The 26,138-nt window shown below is 32.1% G+C and overlaps 1 protein-coding gene across 1 annotated transcript; it reads left to right on the top strand.

The window, feature by feature from the left end:
- Window positions 1-12,418: 12,418 nt before the first annotated feature.
- On the top strand, window positions 12,419-24,838 carry LOC139486974 (uncharacterized). The gene is made up of 4 exons (XM_071272012.1): window positions 12,419-12,599; window positions 14,250-14,347; window positions 15,883-15,993; window positions 24,114-24,838. Exons 1-4 carry the CDS (start codon window positions 12,439-12,441, stop codon window positions 24,503-24,505), a joined length of 762 nt encoding a protein of 253 aa, XP_071128113.1. The 5' UTR covers window positions 12,419-12,438; the 3' UTR covers window positions 24,506-24,838.
- The last annotated feature ends 1,300 nt before the right edge of the window (window positions 24,839-26,138 follow it).

The raw sequence follows: 26,138 nt of genomic DNA, 5'->3' as shown, positions 1-26,138 counted from the left end.
GTTGACAATTTGCAAAATGCAAAAACCATTGAAATCGTAAATGCAAATGAATGTTAATTTACACGAATGCAATTGGGACACGAAGGGTCGATTGAAAATATATACAGTAATGAAAGCCGTTAAAGGGTTTTAATTTGTAGCTACGGAAAACACCATCTCTGTGTTTTTGAAGTGTAAAGTGGCGTCCATTTTTTGATCTAGTATACATTAGGTTTTCGGGGCCTGCTCAAAACTTCCGCTGGGTGCGGGATTTCTCGCTTGTTGAAGACCCTGGAGTTGTTTTAAATATTTTGGTCTGGTTGTTTTTCTGACATAATCCCTGTTTCCATTCTTCTTATTCAATTAATTGAGACGAATTGTATTTTATCATTTTCTTTCAATAGCTTGCAAACTTGGTTTTGAAAAAAAAAAAAATAAAAAAAATTGAAAGTAAAAAGCTTCCATCTTATCAAAGACGCTTGATTAATAAACTTTAAACGAAACAGAAATCATAATCCCTGTTTTCTGGTCTTATAAGAGTTGACCTGGGGTGAGGATGGAGGGGGTTAGGGGTGTATTTTAATGTTTCTATATTTGTTTCTGCTATTTGTTTTGAACTATTTTTTCTATCTTTTTAATTTACTTTCAGCTGTTCTACTATCAGTGTGCTAAAAAAGAATATATTAATAAACAATTTAATATAAAAACGTAAATATGTGAAGTCATGCGTTATACGACTATGACCTTTTTACCATTTGTTTACAAAACGTTAAACAAGATTTATATGATATTTGATAAAAAAAATATAAAAATTTAAACTATTTTACTTTTTTTTACATGATATTTGATCGTCTTATGTGTTATTTATTAAAAAAACCTGCTGCAGGTAAACATCAACGGTATCAAACACACCCATACAGGTAACAAAATATGAGATAGTATTTAAACTTTTAGAGATGACCCCTGTATATCATATTGTATTAATCTTCATCCAACACGAGCGCCAGCAGTAGTATCGACTTTTCTAACACGTCTATTAAATTATAATCCATTGAATTATCAATCAGTATAGATTATCGGATTGTCTACACGACGATTGATATCGTAAAATATCAGCCGCAAGCCATTATGTGAACCTTTTTGGCGAGTGAGAGTAACGATGTCGACCGGCTGTTTTTTTTTCAATATCTATACAAAAAAAAAACAACAAAAAACAATTGTCTGTTTATTGTTCTCTTACTGGTCGTTTTCGCCTTCTTAAGACAGTTTGATGCTCGATGAAAGCAAGCTTGATAAGTACTGGTTATCAAGTTCTCTGCATGTTGATATTGTAAAATATAAACTGCGAGTCTCACCATATGAAGCTTTTTGTAAAGTGAGCGCAGAGAACGAGATCAAAAAGCCTTCATATTGTGTCAAGCAGCTGATATTTCAATTGTGACCATGAAAAAAAACCAACCTAGCTGTTGGTTTTAAAGAAATTTCTTTATTTATGTTTTTCTTTCTTTCAAAAGCAGATTTTGAATTGAGAAGATAGTAAATAAATCAGTCCACTTGATGAACTATATCCCAAATATAACATCTTCCCAAACCGACAATACAGTCGACATTTGTTTAACGATATGCGACCGTACAGTGACAAAAAATTGATATCAAATATTTGTAAAGATTTAGCACTCTTGGTACGTAGTAATGTTCAATTTGAGAAATATATATATTTATTCTTTAATAGTTACCCCACAAGGACGAGGTGTGTCAGTGTAAGATCACCCCGATAGCCGGAGGGCAGAGGAAGATCTAACACTGAGTCCGAGTGGGATAACTATTTTACATCCCAGCTGTTTTAGATAAGACGAAAAACCATTCACAATTCATAAAATCTAGTTGAGAACGCCTCACAACCATAATAATATACTTTATATATTACTACATAATGTATACCCTTTATGACCCCGAACACGATGAGTAGATATCAAACAATGTCAACTCGCCCCACTTGTCATTGTTAAACATTACTAAACATAAAAGTTATTTTCATGACATGGTTGATCATTGTATAATAGTGTCCATTAATTGGAGAACACGTATCTTTTTATTTAGAGAAACAGTCTGACATCCATTTTTACATTAAACCAACAAAAAAGAAACTCCGTATCAAAAGAGAAGTCCCAATCCAGTTAAAGTCTTTAGTGGGTAGTATATGTACTCGATTGCACTGCTTTTTTCTTAGCCTACTCTTAATTTACAAAAGTTGAATCATGATATCTTTAATGAGTTTCTTATAAACCTGTTATCACTATAGATAATAGACTAGACATTGACTGATCGATTGTTGGTTTGATTAACGTTACATGTACCAAAGGATTTTGAAGTTTTGACCAATAATCATTTTACATGTGTGGGATATTTTTAACGGACAAATCACTTTCTTTAAAAGTACTATTTGGTCGCATGAATGTTTACCCAAGGAAAACACATTTTGTTGAAAAATAGACTAGAAAAACGAGATATTTACATTCCGCCATAAGCTTAGCACCACTATGTTTAATATTCAATATTAATAACAAAGACTTACAATATTAAAACATTAAACAAAAGGTAACATTTTACTAGAGGTAAACTGTCAATGGATTATATTTTGATTGTTAAAAATCAGTTGTTGAATTTGTCTTCTCTAATTCTTCGTCAATTTATCCCTTTCTGCACCCATTGTATAAAAAAATTTAATCAACGTGTGGTTCATTTGATCTCAGTTCTTCATTGGTTAAAATCCGATTATGACGTCGAATTTTCTTGTTTTCCTCTGAATTTCCAATTTTGACGGCATGAAAAAAGGAGACCATGTCTGATGACGTCACATAGAAAAAAACACATCTTTTTGCAGATCAGTCACAAAGAAGAAATAACTTTGCCTGCGTATTGTTTGAAAATCATTAGAGAAACCGATTCCACCACCAAATCTCGTGTAATACGATATTTATCCACTCTCGACAGTTAAATTTTAAATATTTAAAATGTAACTGTCTTGAGTGGATAAATATCGTATCACACTTAATGCAGTGGTAGAATCTATATTTATGCATTTTTCGCGTTACTCTGTTTTTGCATCAACACACCAAAGTTAAGCCCTTGGACGTCAACGGCGTCTACGGCGTCGGGGCCATTAGAACTCGCAGAATTAACTTTATTGCACCGCAGGTTAAGATCACATTTGGCTAGGAACCACCAGCCATGGACTTTACTTGAAGCCAAGCAGACTACGTGTTAAGAGGGAAGAAACACCGTTTATCGGAACAATAACAACATTCGATGACGGGGGTGTAACAGTATGAGGATATTTTCTATGACTTGTACTCTAAGGATGCCTGTTATTGACTATTAAATAGAAAAAGGTCCTAGGCTGAAATCTTGACCACCATAGTATCACCTCATTTTATACTTGACGTCGCAATCAATAGACACTTTTCCTTGGCCAACCATGGCACTTAATATGAATCCAATTGAATATGCGTGTCACTTTATCTCTATAAACTGACCATGGAAAATTAGACGTGTATTGAATCTGTATCTGGCAGCGCTGACGATATACGCTATATTATAAACTCTTATTAACATTTAATGTATACTTGATTTTTGTTCGAAGGTAGAAATTATATTATTTGTAGAAAGTGAAAATGATAAACAACTGAAAATTTATTATGCGGATTTGACTTGTTATTTTACAAAACAGAATAAAAAACCCAACATTTTAACAACTTTGTTTTTGTATTCAACAACACTAACATTTTATTTAACTATTATCAAGAAGATTAACTGTTATTAAACATATGATATATTTGGATATAAAAGTTTCCTTTTCTCATAAATATGGGCAAGGATCAACTTTTTGCGGAGTGTATGCAAATTGATTCAGACTTATAGAATTGGCTCAGACTATTTTAATTGGATAAGAACTAGTCATGTACCGTTATAGATTGAATACAAACTAAGTATGGGTAAGACTACAGTCGAGTGATATCAAGTAAAATTCAAAACAATTGAGAATAGTTGCGTAAAATCAGTACAGTCCAGTACAAAAACTACCAATCTTGATTTGTAGTGAATTAAGGGTTACAATGCCAAATTTGATCCCATGTCCTTTTAAAGTCCTTTCAAAACGGAAAGTCTCTTCTCATATGACAAGATTAAATGCTAAAAAAAAAACATCAAATGAATAAAAAACAACTGTCATATTCAAGACTTTGTAAATGGCACTTCGTCGGCTTAAACCTGGTTTGATAACTTTACTTCTCACTTGCATGCTATCACAAAGAATTCCATTATATTGTCAACAATGTGAGAGCAAATGTAACAGAAATAACACTAACAAAAGTAAACAATAAGGGTACAGCAGTTAACATTGTATTATAATCTTAATCAATATATTACTGAAAAATCATGTCAACAATGAAAAACAAAATGGTCTTATTTACTCTTTAAACAAGACACTTAGGCCTACATGAGACACAATAATACAAAAAATTATCAAAGCGTAATAACATAATGGCGGGATGTATAGATACCTGGTCACGCAAAAAAAAAAAACCACCCAACATTACCAAAATGGGGACTAAACAGTATATTAGAAAATATAAATTCAAAAATATGAACACCATAATGTCAGTATTTTGAAGGAATATTCCAAACTTGGATAATAAACTTATTGCACAGAGAAAGTCGGTAGCAATTTTTTACGTTCAATCATTTTGAGTTAGATGTTTAGTCGCATAAACGTATAAAAGAAAAAAAAATGTATATAATATCTTCTCGCTTAATATTCAATTATTATCAAACATTTAGACTTATCAATTCTTCTACATAGCTTTTTAGTGCCTTTTGGTACCTCCTATCTGTCTTTTATTCTTGTCACAATTTGTAATTGCATAGTCCACTAGCTAGGATAGACATGGCAAAAATCTGGTATTTTAGTGTCAGAGATGGATAATATAGCATTAGAGTATTTAGTTGTAAGTGCATGGGTCCATACCATTTAAGTAGATTGTATCGTGGCATTAACTTAAAAAGCGAGTGATAATATGTCCCCTGCATCCGATTTGACAACTGCAGGTATTCATGTAAACTGGAAAAAAATATATCTGATTTTGTTTTTGCATACAGGCACATTCACGTGTACAGGAGTGAACTGGGCGTTAGATGGATCTAATTGTTATAAAACAATTCCTGGAAGCAATGCAAATGGACAGGCTAGCTGTAGTAACGAAGATCCAAATGCAACACTGATGCTCGCTCCGACTAAAACAACTGCCAACCATGTCAGTTCTTTGTTGTAAGTAAAAAGTAGAAGAGATTTATTATAGAAATATTTAAATAAGATAATATTTGAATAAGTTTAGATTTAACAAAAAAAATCTTTTATTTATTGATATTTTTAGTTTACGTTTTGTCCCTCAGTCAAACTTGATCTTAAACGAATTTGCCTAGGCATTATTTTGTTATAAAGCTATTCATTTCTGTGAAATTATAAACCACTGGCTTTCACAATTATGCATTTTTAAGTTCCTGATGAAGGTGTATGGAAGAAAGTTACTTGGGAGCACGACATTAATAAAGTGACATTTGTTTTAAGGGATGACGGTAGTATTATTTTTCTCTATGAAGAAATAACATAAAAAATGTGGATGCACACTGAATAAAGCGCGTAGCGGGTTATTTTATAGTGTGTACTACATTTTTTATGTTATTGGGTATAGTCAGAAAAAATATTACAGTTTTTTTTTTTTTATTATTTGATTATATATTCCGAAGAAAATCATGAAAACACGCTGGGACGTCACGGTCACATGACAAATTTGGGTCTATGAGCTGATAAACAAAACACTGTCAGCCAATCAGAAGACGCGTTTCATCCAAAAAGAAACTATTACTAAATATGAACAAAATATAAGTCAGAGTGTTAAGAGGATAAAGCAGACGTTACTAACTTACAATGTACTTTCTCTAAGGAATAACATATTTTGTTATTGCATCTCAATTAAAAATTATATTGTCAGGAACATGAACTTTAGGTTTGTTAGAAACATACGTGTTAGTGATAAGTGACAATAAGTGTCAATAGAGTTCGAGTTGTTGATGTTGGTCAACCAATTAATATGAAAGGATTGTTAAAAAAGTGATGTTTGTTGTCTACATTTATATCACTCCTTTAGGAATGAACATATTCATTCGATCTTGGATTTAATATTCATGCCGATGTCCAATTTGTTGTATAAACGTTCGAACCGCTTACTTTTTTGTAGTCCAGGTGAAAGCATATGGATAGACTTACGGTTCCAAAATGGCTCAAAATGGATTTGGGGTGATGGATCGACAGATTCATCTACATGGGGAAGTAAGTATAGAGTAGAGAATAGAAACGAGGAAACGGGAAATGTACCTTCAATGTTTAAACTTTCAATTCAAAACAATTACAATTACCTTATTTGAAGACATTAATTCCTCTACAAGCATTTTTTATATGTACTTAACATCGTCTTATTTCAAAGTTTTTACTGTTTTATATCATCGATTTTCTTTGATGAAATCCGTTTTTTTTTTAAATTCAAAAATAAAAGGTGGATTTGTCTTGCTTTATTTCGGCAAGTGAGGGTCGGTTGGAAAGAAACACAACCAACAAAGAGATGATTTCAGCTTCCTAACTATGAAATTTCCATTTGAAAGTATGCTATATATTATATTGTTTGTGTTCTTTTATATAAAAGGGGACACAATTTTCTAAGATTCATCTGAATTGTACTGATTGACAGTTTTCATTTCTCCTGTGTTCTAACGCCATGTTAACAATGCCTTCCAAACAGTATTTGTACAAGTTGTCATAATAACTGCTTAGCTAAAGATGAAATATAAAAATGTGTACCAAAATTGTAATTTATTAAAATGTATCCGTTTGACCACAGTTTAATGAAAATCTGCACCTTTTGACACTGTACGACATTTAAAGACCAAAATTTCCCGTGAGTTATTTCGTCTATTTTTTCTTCTTCAATTTACCTTACTAGTCACTGTACTAATAGTACATGTATTATATTATCTAAATGCTATACTTTTAAGGTACTCCTATATTACCCCAACTGTGTATAGGTGTTTGGGATGCTGCTGGGTTAATGTTTGATTATTACTGCTACAATACAATGGGGCTTATTTGCCAGAAAGAAAGAAATAATACAGGTACGTGTAATATATTAACCCTGTAGATATTGGAATTTAAGAACTACGCTTAATGGCAATGCGTAATTATTTCATTATCCAAAAACATTTCAAACCATTGATATCAAATATTCCGATCACACATGTCTGTAAATTACAACTATAATTACTTAAAGGTGCACTAGCTAAGTGATATATAAAAAAATCAAAAGTAAGATTTTTTTGTGGATTAATGAAAGTGAAAGTGAAATAATTATTCGCTTTTTGCAGCTAGAATGGTTCAATGTTATCATAAAATGTTAAGAAACATTGATGATGATTTTTTTCACTTGCAAGTGCATACTTCAATCTCAATGTATTCATGTGAACCTCAATATAACCCTTAGCTGGAAAGGAAGAATGCATGGTTTGTCGATGTAAAGTTATTTAAAGGAAAAGAATGTCAACATTGAAAGCGAAACAAAGCTAAATCATTTGAATGACTTATTTGATCCACAAAAAACCATTCTAAAACAGGTAAAATCGATGATAAACATATAAAAATGAAATTAAACAGACCATGACAAATCTTTTTGCACGAGTTTGCACGAGTTGCTTAATCTATTTATATCTATATTAATGATTATATCGCTTATATGGTCAGCAGAGGTTTTCGGGTGTCAACTCGATAGTTAATTAGATAGTGTCTATACTAAAAGGGGGACCAAAGATTCCAGAGGGACAGTCAAACTCATAGAAAGAAAATTAATTGACAACGCCATGGCTAAAAATAAAAAAAGAAACAGACAAATAATAGTAGAGAAAGCACAACATAGAAAACTAAAGACTAAGCAACACGAACCCAACCAAAAACTGAGGGAGATCTCAGGTGCTCCGTAAGGGTAAGAAGATCCTGCTCCACATGTGGCACCCGTCGTGTTGCTTTTGTTATTACAAATCCGGTTAATAGTCTTATTCGGTAGGTCAAAATCGTGGAAAGGGAAGGGTATTTGAGTTACGACATAATGAACATATCTGATATCATCTGTGAAGCGGTTATTCCATTACGGTCAACCAACTCGTGATGGCGTCCGTAAAATTTTGGTTTAATAGCTTCCTTGTGATTAGCAATCCTCTATCAAGGAAATCATGATAGGAAATACAAGCCCGGGAATATCGTAGCAATTGGGAGATATATACTCTGTATGCAGGCGCTCCTAAAACGAAGCTACATTTTAGTGAGCTTATGACTATTTATTTAAGACCTTCAATAGTTAAGATAAATTTTATACACTGTTTTAAATCAAATATGAGAATTTGAATCCGATTGGTGAACATGAACTTGACAGCTAGTGCCCCTTTACAGATCAATGTATTAGAAATATTATATATAACAGTGCTCGTATGAAGGTATATGTATAGGAAAACTGCAAAATAGTAAAAATAAGCTAGCTGGGAATAATTGGACAAACAAACCAGTCAAAGCATTAGGAATATATTTTTGTCATAACAGAGTAGAATGTGAAAAACTAAACTGGGAGAATAAAATTGACAAAATGAATAAGCTATTTCATTTATTGGGGAAACGTAAAATTCAGAGAAGAAATAGAAAGTAAATATTATAAATACATCTGGAATGGTAAACCAGATATGGTTAAAAGAAATACAATGATAAAGCCAAACGAAGAAGAGGGGTTACAAATGATCGACATACACAGTTATTTTATGTCTTTAAAAGCATCTTGGGTAAGTAAATTCATTAGTAATGATATTTCAAACTGGAAGTTGATTCCATTAAAATATCTCAGCGTAGTTGGAATTAATTGGTTAATTTTTAAGATAAATTTTGAAAAGAAGAAAATTCTAGAATATATCAAACATATCCCTGAATTTTATAGAAAAGTATTTAAATGTTGGGTAATATCAGGCGGTGGACAGACACAAAACCTACCAACTTCACAGAAGTAAGGAAACAGGTAATGTTGGGGAACAAACTGATTAATTTTGAAAATAAAACTATTATTTTTGAAAAGTGGATTAAGAGTAACTTGATATTTGCAAGGATATTATAGATGACACTTGTAATATATCTCAACATTTTATTCTGGGAAAATTAGACTGCAAGAATAATTGGATTGCAGAAATAAATATTAAAAAAGCCATTCCAAAAGACTGGCTTCAGATGTTACAGTCTTAAAGTTCTATAAAAAGTATTGCAAATATTTCTAGACAGAAACTAATCTGAAAAGGTAATACATTGAGGCTTCACGCTTTTCAACAAATATATTATATAAGTCAATTTGGAAAGATAAAACTGAACCATCAGTTGGTGTGAGCAAACGGATGCGTATTTTAAAAATTAATGAGAATCTAAGTATTACCCAACTATATGTTTTCATGTTTCATTATTTAGAAGAAAATAAGTTAAAATAATATAGATGGAAACTTGTACAATTCATATTACCAACAAAACAATTATTGTTTAAATGAATTAAAATGTTGTACACTTGTATTTCAAGAGATTTATACATATTATTGTAATATTATCAGATTATTACATGGCATTTTTCATATTGCATGTATTATCAGCCCTAGGTTCAATATCAGCCCAAGAGTCACATGGCTCGAGGGCTGATATTGACCGAGGGCTGATAATACATGCGATATGAAAAATGACATGTTATGATCTTTTTATCATATGCTTCACCAGTAGAGAAAAATAACAGATTTATATATTGATCCTTTTGCGTGGTTCCCGAAAAGCAGTTAAAAGTAAAAAGTTCACGGACGTCGGACCTAAAAATTTGATACATTCAATATGAAATCTTTCTATCATATGCCTCAACAGAGAGAAATAAAGAACACATTTTAATATGGACGATCGACAAAAAAATAATTCAACAATATACATAATAAACATTGTTTGGAAAAATCAACTTTTTTAAAGTAACTTTCTGAATTATGTTTCAGAAAATCTTAAAAAATCCATTTATTTAATACATTTTTTTTTTAAATTTAATTTTATTATTTTACACAATATACTTTCCAGTATTGAAATAATTAATTTGTACACTACTTTGTAATAACCGTTTCACAAATGATATCGGATATGTTTCTTACGTCGTAACTACAATCCCCTTCCCTTTCATGAATGTGACCTACCGAATTAGACTATTTACCGGATTTGTAATCACATAAGCAACACGATGGGTGCCACATGTGGAGCAGGATCTGCTTACCCTTCCGGAGCAACTGAGATCACCCCTAGTTTTTGGTGGGGTTCGTGTTGTTTATTCTTTAGTTTTCTATGTTGTGTCATGTGTACTTTTGTTTTTCTATTTGTCTTTTTCATTTTTAGCCATGGCGTTGTCAGTTTGTTTTAGATTTATGAGTTTGACTGTCCCTTTGGTATCTTTCGTCTCTCTTTTGTAATGTTTTTCACTGAAAACGTGGCATTGAGGTGTATTTTCCGGAATTTGCCGAGTATCACCGGAATGCCACGTAATAACGTTACGGAAATGCGTGTGATAACAATCGAAGCATGTGATAAAGTTGTCATATCAGCTCGCTAAGCACCAATTCGAAAAATATGGAAAATACTTTAATTTAATGCTATTATCATACGGTAAAATTCATATGTTATTTAGTCAAAGTATATGATAGATATATATATACCAGCAGCTGATTACTAATATGGGTAATCAGTGGAATATAACAGGATGCACCAAGACAAGCTTGGTTTCCTGGTGTAACAATGTAACAAGCATATTTGGTTAATATATATATATAATGTTGTTAAAAACTAAAACAATGCTCGTATGTATCGTTGATAAAAAATTGTCATAAACTGGAATAGCCTCAGAAGCTAAGATTATAAATGCAGATTCTAATCTATTATATGATTGAATGTGACAAAATTGTGCTTTATTTGCATCAAATACTTTGACAACATACAGGATCATGTGAATTAGGGTGGACAATGTATGGAACACAGTGCTTCAAAAGACTGCGACATTATTTAAATGATGGTGTAACTTTTCGTGATGCAAGGACACTCTGTAGTAATGAAGCTGCCGACTGTTCACGGACGTCGGACCTAAAAATTTGATACATTCAATATGAAATCTTTCTATCATATGCCTCAACAGAGAGAAATAAAGAACACATTTTAATATGGACGATCGACAAAAAAATAATTCAACAATATACATAATAAACATTGTTTGGAAAAATCAACTTTTTTAAAGTAACTTTCTGAATTATGTTTCAGAAAATCTTAAAAAATCCATTTATTTAATACATTTTTTTTTTAAATTTAATTTTATTATTTTACACAATATACTTTCCAGTATTGAAATAATTAATTTGTACACTACTTTGTAATAACCGTTTCACAAATGATATCGGATATGTTTCTTACGTCGTAACTACAATCCCCTTCCCTTTCATGAATGTGACCTACCGAATTAGACAATTTACCGGATTTGTAATCACATAAGCAACACGATGGGTGCCAAATGTGGAGCAGGATCTGCTTACCCTTCCGGAGCACCTGAGATCACCCCTAGTTTTTGGTGGGGTTCGTGTTGTTTATTCTTTAGTTTTCTATGTTGTGTCATGTGTACTTTTGTTTTTCTATTTGTCTTTTTCATTTTTAGCCATGGCGTTGTCAGTTTGTTTTAGATTTATGAGTTTGACTGTCCCTTTGGTATCTTTCGTCCCTCTTTTGTAATGTTTTTCACTGAAAACGTGGCATTGAGGTGTATTTTCCGGAATTTGCCGAGTATCACCGGAATGCCACGTAATAACGTTACGGAAATGCGTGTGATAACAATCGAAGCATGTGATAAAGTTGTCATATCAGCTCGCTAAGCACCAATTCGAAAAATATGGAAAATACTTTAATTTAATGCTATTATCATACGGTAAAATTCATATGTTATTTAGTCAAAGTATATGATAGATATATATATACCAGCAGCTGATTACTAATATGGGTAATCAGTGGAATATAACAGGATGCACCAAGACAAGCTTGGTTTCCTGGTGTAACAATGTAACAAGCATATTTGGTTAATATATATATAATGTTGTTAAAAACTAAAACAATGCTCGTATGCATCGTTGATAAAAAATTGTCATAAACTGGAATAGCCTCAGAAGCTAAGATTATAAATGCAGATTCTAATCTATTATATGATTGAATGTGACAAAATTGTGCTTTATTTGCATCAAATACTTTGACAACATACAGGATCATGTGAATTAGGGTGGACAATGTATGGAACACAGTGCTTCAAAAGACTGCGACATTATTTAAATGATGGTGTAACTTTTCGTGATGCAAGGACACTCTGTAGTAATGAAGCTGCCGACGTCATGATGCCACAATCACAAAGTGATGCCAAGTATATTGTTAATCTTCTAGACTGTGGATAGTAAGTACTTATCATGTGGGAAGCAGAAATTGGAGGAATAAGTAATAAAATTTTATTTCCTTTATCAGTCAATGGCATTTCTTTTTTTACAGTATTTTTTGTGTGACTTATATAGGTAATTTTGTTTTTAAAACTCAATATATCAATAGAAACATGGGCTAAATGTAGTTTTCATGAACTTTTACACCATTTTATGTCATGAAATAAAGAATTAATTAGATTTTAGAGGAGCGTAGAGTTAAAAATGATGAAAAAATTATATTACTTCAATAAGTTATTTTATACATCTTTGAAAGAATTAGTAATACCATTTACACAAGGAACATATGTAAGTATTTTGGGTTACAAATTTACATAACATCATGTCAAAATTAATTCACAAGTTTCTATCTATTTTCATATGTCTGACTTCAAGAAGTTTTAGGAAAATGAAATTTTACTAGTCGTGCCCAATCTTAGACCCAAAATCATCGATATGAATGATAAGTGCGTCAGAAAGGCAATTAGTGTTTTAGAAAGATTAGATTATATATTTCATTTTGACTGGAAAATAACCAAATGACCGTGCAATTCTTTTTAAGCTAATGAAATTTAAGTCTATATAGTTGGACAACTATAAAAAAAATATTCATAAACGTTACTTATATAAGTTATATTAGAATATCCTCGTTTTCAACATTACTTGTAAATGTGATCTTACATGTTACTTGTTTAAGTAATGCCCTGACTTTTTTTTTGAAGTATTTGATTTACCTTTTTTTTTTTAATAGTCTTACTGTAGTAATTGTGTTTAACTGAAAATTTATTCAAAAGACTTATAACTATTTTCTGCACCATAAAATACGTTAATGGTCTAAATTATCTTAACCAATTTGTTACCAAATGGTTAATGAAAAACGTTAAAAATCGACGTAAAATGGCAACTCATGTACCAACAACATATAGGTGTTCGAAAAATTTTCTATGGATTTAAAATGTTGTTTAAAGTGAAATTTAAATACTTTTTTTCGACAATTTTTTTTGATAGGATTCAATCAGTAACATTTTACACAATAAGATAATGAAACACAGTTTTGTTTAAATGTTTACCAAAATCAGTGACTTAGCTTATTTACTGTTTTATAATTTTACGTAAAATGGTTGATATTCACTCTGAAGGATTTAAAAAATTTGTGTATAATTATTTATTGCAAATGCTTTTTTTGCCCAACCTACGATAGTAGAGGGGCATTATGTTTTCTGGTTTGTGCCTCTGTTCGTCCGTCCGTGCGTCCGTTCGCTTCAGGTTAAAGTTTTTGGTCAAGGTAGTTTTTGAAGTCCAATCAACTTGAAACTTTCTAATTTTAATGCCAAATTATACTTTTGACCCCAATTTCATGGTCCACTGAACATAGAAAATGATAGTGCGAAGTTTTGGGTCAAGGTAGTTTTTGATGAAGTGACAGTTACATCAACTTGAAACTTAGTTCACATGTTCCCTATGATATGATCTTTCTACTTTTAATTCCAAATTAAAGTTTGACCTCAATTTCACGGTCCACTGAACATAAAAATGATAGTGCGAGTGAGGCATCCGTGTACTATTATTATGGACACATTCTTGTTTTAATTTGATATATCATTCTTTGGAATAATATCCTTTTTATCTAGCAAGTGCTGGGTAGGAATAACTGATTTTGATGCTGATCATATTTACACGTGGGAAAATGGAACAAATGAAAGTCAAGCGAATCTGTATTTTTATTGGGGTAAGCCACTTTTTCTTATTCTTTATAACATTAATACCGATACAGTTTACTATTATTCATTTTATTTATTTTAATATAATTTTTATTATTATTATTATTATTATTTATCGTGCAACTGTAAAACAATAATGAGAACTTTTGGTTGTTGTGTTTACTATTTTTTGTGATATGAGGACAGATAATGTCTTCGTGGAATTTTTGTAGTTATTTCTACAGAATCTGCTTACAAGCATAATCCAATGCATTTCATAATAACTTCTTTTTTTATTACCACGAATCCCACACAAAATAGTCTCACGAATACTGTAATATTCTAATATATTGTAAATATTGACCTCTGATTATTTTACTTTAAGACTTTTTATTTGTGTGCGGAGAAAATTAATGACGCAAAATTAATTTGACAAATAACTAGTTTTACTATCTGCATATAAAGTTGAACTGTCAGATGTGATCACGACAAAATAGCGATGTCATTGAGTTGTAGGGTAATATGATTAGTCATGTCTTTTTGTTTTGTCTAGATTGAAAGTAATTATATTTTGTGATTATGGTCTTTTGCCAAAAAAAATATCAGAATAATTCAAAAACAGTTGGAATTAAAGATACAAATGGGATTTTTTTTATAGATCTAGAAGTAGATTTTTTTCCATTATCTACACTGATGACAAAAATACACCATAGACGATAAATTTACAAATGGTGGACTTTTAAGTTATTAAAATTATATTGAATATAAAGAAAATTCATCAAAACTTCCTGACAGATCATTAAAAAAATCTTTTCGAAAATGCTTTAATTTCACTCTCAGATAATTGAAATTCTTCTTTATTTAGGACAATATCATAAAGGTAATCATGATACGAGTTCTTCGATGCGTCTATATATATTTATAAGGTTTACTGTCACTATCACAAATTTGTTTACTATGTATTAAGTTTTCCAGGGGTATCGGTGGCCAAGTGATCGAGGTAGTTACAGTTGTACTACTGTTAACACTAGCTAGTCAACACTGTGGTTGTAAGCTCGAACCCCGCTCGTGCAGGTGCACTCAGATCCAATCTTAATTGACTAAGTTTGTCAGTTTTCCTATCGAAGGTTGCTGGTTTTCCCCGGGCACTCCGGCGTCCTCCACCAATAAAAATCTGGCCGCCACGAAATAGCCCAAAAGCGATGGTTTAAAGTGGCGTTTAAAATACAAAAAAAAACAAATATCAAATATAAAGTAATTCAATGGCTTAATATTCCAGATAGTGATATTTTGACTGAATAAGTATGTGTTAATTTGGTATTGCATATATAGAAGGTGATGCTTACCATGTCGATCTCGTTCCTTCTGGGAAATCATGTGACTGATTATCTTAGTTTTATCTATATATATCTGTAACTTTTTTATTTTACCTTTTAAATTCGAAAAACTAAAAAAAGACAAAAAAAAAAAACATATATACGGTGATGATATATGAACTGATAAATCTTAGTAGAACCATGAACATCGTATTTTTTGTTATGTTCTGTTTTAATATACTTCAAAGCTCAAGAACCAGACCATCGGGATTTGGATTACATCTGTGCATATATCCAAGACAATCTGCTTTATAACGGAGCATGTACAGCAACAGAAAGGGTTATTTGTGAAAAGGGCGGTAAGTATTTTCTGATTATTGTAATAATCAACGTATTTATATAGACATGCAGGCAATAAATTGTTACATTGTTGCATCTTTAGGATAAAAAACAGTCAGCCTGTATGGTTTTAAGTGTTCAGTTTTGAAATTATCTTAAAACAATCAGAAAGGAAAAAAAAAACATTTTATAGTAAAAGGGACCAGCACAAGAAAATCTCCCAATAAGTCCAGCAAGCTACTTTTAATTTACGGAGTTGTATTCCTTGGAAGATGATTTTCATAATCTGTTTGTGTTATGGACGTAAAAATAATGAAAACAGCACAGATGTTCATAACAATGAAATCTAGAAATTTGTCAATTTTCTTGCAGGAAACATTTTTTCTATAAGACTTATAAGAATTATTGCCTTCGAAAGACTCTTTTTACTTAATTTTGTATTTCTTGTATAAGTATCATGGTAGATACAGCCAAACTACAACAAACCCGAATAAATCGCCAACATTAAAATTGACATCGGTAATCTATATTTTCCATTTTTGAAATATGAAAGGCAATGTTTAAATGCCTCTCAATATGTGAAGTTAGAATGTGTCTACTGATACCCGTTGCGCTGGATGCCAAGACTGGGTATATTCGGACACTTTTGTTATAAAAAATAGAAGAACTTTCAATGGTTCATAGGTTACCGTCTGCCCAGGATAGTGAAAAGTATGGCAATGTCGATTTGGGTATATTCGGACAGATTTGGGTATATTCGGACACCATCAAGGGTATATTCGGACAAAGCATGGTATGTATAGAGGTACATTCGGACATACTAATAACACACTAAATAACTAAGGTATAAGCTGTATTTTAGTGTATTTATGTTTTTTTACAGAGTTTTTACCCGGGAGTTTATATTATTTATTTAATGCAATCGGCATTTTAATGGAATTTATATTATCGGTCACACGATGTCGTGTCTTGGTATATATAATGAGCACATGAAAAATTGTGAATATTTTGTGTAAATAGAAATTTATTATAAATTTGCTTATTCAATGATAAAACTATTGAACTTCAAAAAGGGGGGTGTACGTAAAAAGATTCCTAAATTAAACTTAGTAAAGTATTAATTATACCGCTGTGAATATAATCAACTTCAGAAAAACATCAGCTTATGCTTATTAATTGTTTACTTGTAATAACTGTCATAATATGTATGTCTCATATGTGTGCTTATGTATCTTAATATATTTGTGTTGTTAATGTTATTAATATTTGCTAAAAGCAATACTAAGCTTAAGTTGGTAGTGTAATCTGAGTGATTAAATAAATTTTCTTATAAACACTTCTCTTCCTCACAGGCAGTGATCGCTGACAGTTTCTTTATTTCTTTTCTTCTTTTTTTTTGGGGGGGGGTGTTACATGTACAAAATAGAATACAGTAGTTAAATTTCAATGGAATTAAGAAATGAGAATGGGCTGTATACTGTATACTAGTAACTTAAAAGTGAAGAATCAATTTTGTTCACAAAAAGTGGGTACTTAAATTTTAAATCTTTCTATTAGAAAGATTTAAAAAAAAAAGGGGGAAAATATATAGGAAAGCTGACTTTCTAGCTGTGTCACAGCCTTCACTAAACATGTAGCTTTACATTATATAGAAAAAAGTAAAACCAACAATAATGAACTTAGACGAAAATCAAATCGGAAAGTCCCTAATCACTTGGCAAAATCAAATGACAAAACACATCAAAAACGAATGGAGAACAACTGTCATATTCCTTACTTGGTACAGGCATATTCAAATGTAAAATATAGTGGATTAAACCTGGTTTTATAGCGTTAAACCTCTCACTTTGTATGACAGTCTCTAGAAATTAGAGATATTCTTTCAATAAAACATTTTAATATATTAGATTTATTAGTGCTATTCTACTGTGTCAGAGTTACTTTGCAGCTGCTTTCTTTAGGCTAGCTTTGTTTAGTTTTAATTGTGTTGATGACTCTCTTTTCTCCTTTCTGATTCTTTTGTCATTTTCCTTCTTTTCCTTTTCTTCAAACTCCTTTCTTTTCCTATTTATTATTTCGTCACTTGTCAAAAGCCTGTGAGAAGTAATGATTCTACTATTTTTTGGTTTAGGTTTGACATCATTAGTTGACTTAACAGAAAAGATGTTATCCAGATCTTCATTCCATGTTCCTGACCACTTGTTGCTTGACTCAAGTTCAACTATTGCAGGGGCAGTTTGAGAGGAAGACGAATCTGTTAAACTTGCAAGAATCTCGGCTGCATCATTGTCAGATAAAATATCTGGCAAGAAAGGATCGGTGTCTGAGGTAACGTTCACGTCGAAAGAATCATTGAAGTTAACAAGATTTTGATGATCACCAGTGTGATTAGGACTGTCAAAATATGTTGGAATTACTTGTAAAGAAAGTGTGGAAGCGCCAATAGGGCAAGCAATTGATGGTGACACAACAGTAGCTGACAGTATGTTTTGAGTTGATGGAGTGGCAAAATCATGTGTTAGTGTGGTTGCCTGTGAAATAACAGCAGTAGCAGTAGAGACAGTAGTAGCAGTTTGTGAAACAACAGGTTCAGATGAAGCAACAGACTTGACCTTACGGACAACCCATAACAATGGATGGTTGTCACCAGGCAATTCTTTCTCCGACTCGTCCAACTCAATGTCTGGATTGTCAAATGCTGAGGCAGTGGCAAAAGCAGAAACAGGAATAGCCAGCGGATTCCAATCAACAATGCCTGTTGCCTCAAAACCAGACACGATATTTGCTCTCTTGAAAGACTTATTTCATTAGTTTGGCAAAAGAAAGTTTATTTACAATGTTGTCTGTATTAGCTGACATAAACTCTGAGCATACAGCATCATACTCCATTTTAAATGGCCCGAATACACACCGATCAAGAGGACATAAGTAGTGAGTTGTATGTGCTGGCATTGTCATGATCATAATGTTATTTTCTTGAGCCAGTTCAAGGAGACCTAGAGTTTCATGGGAGTGATGTGAATCCAAAATAATAAGTTGGGGCCGTTTGGTACCACAGTTGGGAAGAAAGATTTCCCTAAACCACTCTACTCCTATAGAGTCAATCATCCAACCCTTTGGTTGGTATGTCCATTTTGCACCAGGAGGTCCTTCATGGGTATTGAACGACCTAAGGGATCGCTCAGTTTTCCCTCTTACAATTAATAGAGGCGGAATTTTTTCACCAGCAGCATTTATACATGGAAGGACAGTCACCCCTTCCCTTGTGTTACCGGTTCTACCAGGCACACTCCTGGCACCAACGGATGCCAATACCTTTACTGGACGATGCTCCATGTTGAGGTTTGTCTCATCCATGTTCCAGATTTCTGTAGGAGACATATCTTTACTATATTCATACAAATCTTTAAAATACCTCCCAACCTTGATTGGATTAAGCATTCTAGAGCGGACGGTGGCTAATTTCTCCGGTTTGCGTAACACAAGCACAGGGTGTCTACGACGCAGACCTGCGAGCCAGTCCATTCCAGGGACCCCATCTTTGAAATTGTTCTTCAGTTTTAATTGACTACATACAGTAGCAGCTCTGCCCAACATCTGCCGACGACTAATACCAAATCCTTGTTCCGCGAGACCCATAAGCTTCTTTACCATTTGTGTCTCCACATCACCAGGAATGACTGGTTTCTTGCCTGGCTTTGTGTCCACAGAGTATTTCCCTGATACTCGGTCAGCAAGTGTTGACTTGGGCACATCAAAATGGACGCTTGCTTCCCTGATGGACATTTCGCCAGATCTAACGGCTTGAAGGGCATTGACCATCTTTTCAGGACCATATTGACTATAGATATGTTTTCCAATCCTAGGCATCTATATATTAAGTTAAGGACAATACATGTACATTGGTTAAAAAAGAAAAGTGGTTTCATTTGTTTTGTTTTTTTAATAAAATTTTAAATTCAAAAGCAGCAGTTGTCATGGTTGTATAGCATGCATAGTGGTTAGTGGTTTGTCTCCACGTATACTCGGAGAGAAAAGAGGGAGGGGGTAACTTCATATGTTCTCTGGTAGGGGTGAGACTCTAGACCCTCCAGAACCCCACCCTTAAGATATATACAAAATTTTAAAGAAAACCCTCATCATATACATTAAAAATCGCAACAACCCACTCATTTCATATACATGTACATGTATTTTAAAGTAATTTCTTGCTGTAGGCAAATATCCATCGCTATATTTATATATATATATATAACTATATAAACTACCAAGCCAAGAAAGTTTATGCCAAATTAATTCACAAAAGGTTTAATCGCCATTAAGTACACGGACAGGTTGAAATTCCTGACGTTATCACACATTTTTATCTGAATTTCATACTCTATTCATATATCAGGAATTGTGAAAAGGGGACCTATTGCAGCAGAACATCCGTAGTACATGATAAGCGAGACATAGGAGGTATACTGTTTCTGGCATCGGCGGCATCAACAATTGTTTTAGTTTGTGATTAGGTATAGTTTACGGTGAACCACTTGTTCAATGATATATGGTATGCAGTTGTACAAGTAGTGGAACATCCCATTTTAATAGAAATATTTCGCTCAGTCGTGGTCTATTAACTGTGATATTTTGCTTAGTTTAAATTACATGTATTAGTTTGTGATTGTCAGTTCAAGGGGAAACATTAGTGGTATGACAATGTGAAATTGGTATGCAGTTGTATGAAGATTAGCACAATGCCATCTTATTTCCATAGAGATTGTTAAGCCATGTACCGTCAGTCATGGTTTACTTCAAATATTTGCATGACTTGCATTTAAAAATTTTGCTTTTTAATGTCAACAGTCGCATTATCAAAATTGCAAAAAGGCGAGACATATGTCTGTGTTAACAGTTTATGTAGTCGGGGACCTATAATTCAGTGGTTGTCGTTTGTTTATGTTTTACATATTTGTTTTTCGTTCATTTTTCTTTTATATAAATAAGGCCGTTAGTTTTCCTGTTTGAAGTGTTTTCCATTGTCATTTCGTTTTTTTTTATAGCTGACTATGCGGTATGGGCTTTGTTCATTTTTAAGGCCATACGGTGACCTATAGTTGTTAATTTCTGTTAATTTGGTCCCTTTCGGAGTGTCTCATTGGCAATCATACCACATCTTCTTTTTTTATATTAGAGGAGAAAAATTCAAAACGGAAAGTTCTTATCAAATAACAAAATCAAAAGCGCAAACACATCAAAGGACTTGATAATTGAAACTGTCATATTCCTGACTCGGTAGTCGGTGCATTGTGTTGAGCATTAAATGGTGAATTAAAACTGGTTTATAGCTAGTTGAAAGGGTCTATAGTAGGAACAAATATTTATTTATTGTATTAAGATCGGTAAGAACATTGTACAATTTCTTCAATAATGTCATTAAGATATTCTTGTTCTGGATCTGGCACTGAAGAAAGAATTCTTTTAGCAAGGATTACCAAACTTTGAAACTGATTGTCCTCATCAATTTCTTCATCTAAATATTGCCACACTTGTGGTCGTATAAATGTATATTTTCTTACAACACGGCGAAGAAAAACTTTTAAGTCGAAGAGCAGGTTGCTCTCAAAATAGCATTCAAACAGATAGAGATTTTCTATTTCACTTTCTAGTTTTAAAACTTGGGTTACATTTGAAATTCCAACTTCTCTCCTCATTAGACGTAATATTTTGTTAAGAAAATACAGCAAGTTGATTTTTCTCTGCTACGCACGTTTACATCTGTCGATCAAAGTATACACACTGGAACAGACATGTAGACATTTTTAAGAAGGTGGGGCCAATTAAGGGGATGGTTGATAATTTATTTTTAATTTCAATATGTTATCTTTACGTTATCACTGGTTATACATTTCCTGGTTTCCTTTGTTGATCCGCGATCACTCTATTAATTCACAGCAGAAACATGCCATACTATATAGGACATCACGGTGCATTATGTCATTACAGTACTGTTGATTATATTTTCACATTACAGTTCTGACATTCTATTTTTATTTTGATCTGGAGCAAATTGTCAATATGATCTAGAATTAGACAATCTTGCGGAAGTGATTGGAAAGTGAAACTAATACAGGCCACAACAATTTTGGCAGGTTTATTGTCATAATTGTATGGATTGAATTGAAAATTATAAAACCAAAGTGACCGAATGTACCCAGTAAATTTTATTTCATAGAAAGAGTACATTCGGACACGGTGAAAGGTATTTAATTCCGTTGATAATGATAAGAATGGTTTTAAACAGATATGTTATTGAAAACGGTAATAATTGACAATACAAAAGGATACATTTCAGGTTAATACTTCTCGGATTTTCTTCAGAAATAATGAAAAAGCAACAGTGATATTTTGAAGTTTCTGTATTCTAAGTTTTGAAAAATGGCGCCTTGTCACATGATTTTGCATTAGAGCTATTTTGACCAATAATTTGTTCTGTACTGTTGCATGCAATTTGGGTGACAGCAAGTAGAAAGGAAAACAGTATGATTAGCTGTTACAAAAGATTAAACTTCTTTTGATTGGACGAATATCTATTTTTTATTTCTTTAGTAAACAAAATGTCCGAATGTACCCAAGTGTCCGAATATACCAAGTCTTCTTCTATATCATGTCTATGAATAATTATGACTGCATATGTCCATATGCGCTTAAGTATAAAATTGCGATGCTACTGTACACAATTTTGTGAAAAGAGCAATGAAAATTAGTACATATTTTAGCCAAATTCACATTGAAGAGTTGATTGATTTAACACAATCGACAATTATAAAAATTGTCGGCACACCAGCTTAATTCATGTCTAAGGATGTTTGCTTCTCTGTTTCAAAATAATAAGCTATTCAAAAGACTGTTAATAATTGATTGTATATAAATAAAAACTAAAAAAGCAGAAAAAAATGACAGTTCTATGTGCTTGTGTTCGAAATATAAGCCATTGAACATTCAGCAGGAATAATTCTCACTTGACTTTTCATACATTAACATTGCCATTCTTTTTCGTTAAAAAGTATTTTAAAAAAACAAAAGAGTTATCTTCTATATGTTTTGAAATTATGAAAAGAAAAGGAGGGGTTAGCGGAGGAAATATTTTAATTGCAGTACACTGATAAAACCAGAGGATTGCTAATATTTGATAAAAACAAAACATATGAGGAGCGAACATCCTTAAAAAGTATATCGAGGTTCTATGCAAATTATTAATAATTCGTACCTTTCAAATCAAATCCATCTAGCTAATTCAAACTTCTAAAGAAAATTCAGTTTTGCCGCAGTCATCATGTTCGAAGACGTTTTATCTTCAAGTTAAAGTAATTCAAATTCCAAAATCATATCACACGGACGACAGGAAAAACTTCGTTAATATGTTAATGATTCAAAACATTGATAATGCAATTTAGAAGTTGTGGGAGATTGACAATTCAGTGGTCTGTAAATAATCTTATTCCACGTGCAACATCATCGAAACAATTATCCTTTATCGTTCAATCATCATAATAACTATTTAGGTGTATTTTCGATTTAACTTGTGGTACTTAAAGAATGGTATTAGTGATAATCATTCACTTTAATACAAAATTTAGTATGAAAAGTCAATTCAAGTGAATGACTATGAAATATCGAGTTGCAAGTTAACTGTTTAAAAACGCGTGATGTTGCAAGAACAATTAATAGATTCAACCTAGCATAACGAATATATAAACCTAGTATGTTGATAACCCGATTCATCATCATGCTGTTTTCAATTTGCATCAAATCTTTTGGAATAAATTTTTGTATACATTTGATGTATGACAGATGAGACATTTTGTACTCAATGTTTTAATGTATTAAAGAGATGCCCATGTTTCTATACCTCTGTCACTCCTTTGGATTTGGAATTTATAATTGGATCTAACATTCATGTTAAGATATTTTCATATCTTGATTTTACAATTTTGTACATCATCGCATTAGTAATAAATGCAAGTTATGGAATTTGTTGGCAAATATGACAATACAACTGGACTACTTACACCTTTATGGATATTGGTTAGGAAAGTCTCCCTAATGTATGAAAAGACATCGTTGTTTCGTAATTGTGTTTTCCTTGAAATTTCAGGAACACCAAATTTCCCTTCAACAATAAAAATGGAATCAACGACAAACATGTTGGAAACGTCTATGATGTATTCAGTTGAGACCTCTCATCAACAGGACACTTCAACAAAACAAAAAACACCTACCACTGTTGCATCAACCTCGGAAAAACAGAATTGTACAAGTAAGTCTAGATCTAATGCTTGCCAATGTCAGAGAAGGAAGTCGAATTCAACAGAAAGCGTGAAAATAACAGATTATATTTGGCTCAGGAAATGCGAAGTGCAACCATTGATTGACTCTGGGGTATTGAATGAAATAGATTGCCCATATACTTGTAGCTGCTCGCCAAAAGATAACCCTGAGACCAATTCAGCTGTATATGATATGTTCGCATGTTTCAGAAGACCCTAAATGAAACCGAGATGACTCTTGTCCAATAGAACAAAATATAATGATTTCTAACTGATATCAAACAGTTGTCAAGACTAGTTTCAATGAATCTGTTTATTTTTTGTCGTTTTTTTCACTCATGTGTGTTATGATTCATCAATCTTTTGCGGAATTACAGTCATTTGGCGTAGTGAGATTTGTACTAGTCCTATATTTTGAGATACATTTGTAATGACAGCAGATTTGTATATGATATATATGTATATAACAATAACATGAATACTTGCATATCGAGTTGGTGTTTCGTTCCAGAAAACCAATTTTTAGGCATAAGCTTTACTTTTCACAATAATTTTAAGCCTGAAAACATAATTATCTATTTGCTATTTAAACAAAGTTAAAAAAAAAAATATATGTAGATATGTAAAGCATTACCAGTACTTATACCATCTCCTGTATGATTAATGTTGTTTTTGTAATGTTGTAAATGTCTGTTGTTATTATTTGTTGTTATTTTAATGAACCTATTATTACATTTGTTAACTGTTGTCTTCTCGTCAAATCTATTTATTATTTTACGACTGTGTTATATGTTCTTTTATGGTATAGTTGTCCTACACTAAGACAAAACAAGTAGAAACAAATTAGCAAAAGAGTATTTCTATTTTATCTTTAAACCTTACGTTTTATAAGGCTGATGACAAATAAGATTATAATTTGGTTGTTTGTTATATTACACTGACCAAATACGCGACAGGAATCTAATTCTACGATAAAGTTTGGTGATCTACCTGCAATATTTCCGTGTTTCTACCAATAAACAGTCATCAAAGATACAAAGCTCATAATGTGGTTTGACTGACCACCAAAAAGAAACAAACTGACAAATGTGTGAAATGTATATCCCAGAAGGGGTCTTTATTAAAAAGAAATTATAAAGTTGTATGATCATCAAAACCCATAAAACTCAACCCAACATTACGTTTACCTGAATATAAAGTCAACAATTGAAATTATTTTTGTGCAGTTTATTTTGTTTTTTCATTTTTTAAAAATAACCATATATTGACAGATTTTTTGTATAAATATTGTATTGATGTATGTTGAAATCGAAAGTATTAACGATCGCCTGTTGGTGTGATTTTTTGTTGGTGTGATATCAATAAAAAAAAGTTAATAAAAGTATTCATGTATCTTTCCAATCTTCTTGTAATTTTACATGGAACACACAAAATGCAGATGTGAGATATGAGACAACACGAATAAATATACATGAAACACTACATCGTTTGTAAAAAAAATACATCTTCGAAATTGATTTAATTGTGTACAATTTTCAAAACAACCACCTGGAACGAAAATGCATTAAATTTTATAACTCAATCTACCGTTTCCTTAATCAGTGTAAAATCAAACCTTCAAATAAAAACACAAAACAACACAAAAATTGCAATATGAAACCGTTTCAAAAGGCGGTTGAAGTTACCAAAATAAATGTAGATCGTTCAAGTAATAGCCACTGTACTTTCAAGAGGTTCATATATCATATTTACTTAAAAATACGTTTATTTAAGGACATAATGCTATTAATCGACATTCTGTTTTCTGCCACCTATTCTAAAGAAAAAATTCCGATTTAATTGAGCCGCAACTC

This window comes from Mytilus edulis, chromosome 8 (assembly GCF_963676685.1).
Source record: "Mytilus edulis chromosome 8, xbMytEdul2.2, whole genome shotgun sequence".
In the NCBI taxonomy this organism is placed as follows: domain Eukaryota; kingdom Metazoa; phylum Mollusca; class Bivalvia; order Mytilida; family Mytilidae; genus Mytilus; species Mytilus edulis.
The sequence above is the reverse complement of the archived record's forward strand: the minus strand, read 5'-3'. Positions and strand labels throughout refer to the sequence as shown.

What these genes read in the sequence shown, in the direction of transcription:
- LOC139486974 (XM_071272012.1), top strand. Translation starts at nt 12,439, where the DNA reads ATGTATGGAACACAGTGCTTCAAAAGACTGCGACATTATTTAAATGAT. An exon ending in AATCTTCTAGACTGTGGATA is followed by an intron (nt 12,600 to 14,249) that starts GTAAGTACTTAT and finishes CTTTTTATCTAG; the next exon opens with CAAGTGCTGGGTAGGAATAA. An exon ending in GGTTATTTGTGAAAAGGGCG is followed by an intron (nt 15,994 to 24,113) that starts GTAAGTATTTTC and finishes TTGAAATTTCAG; the next exon opens with GAACACCAAATTTCCCTTCA.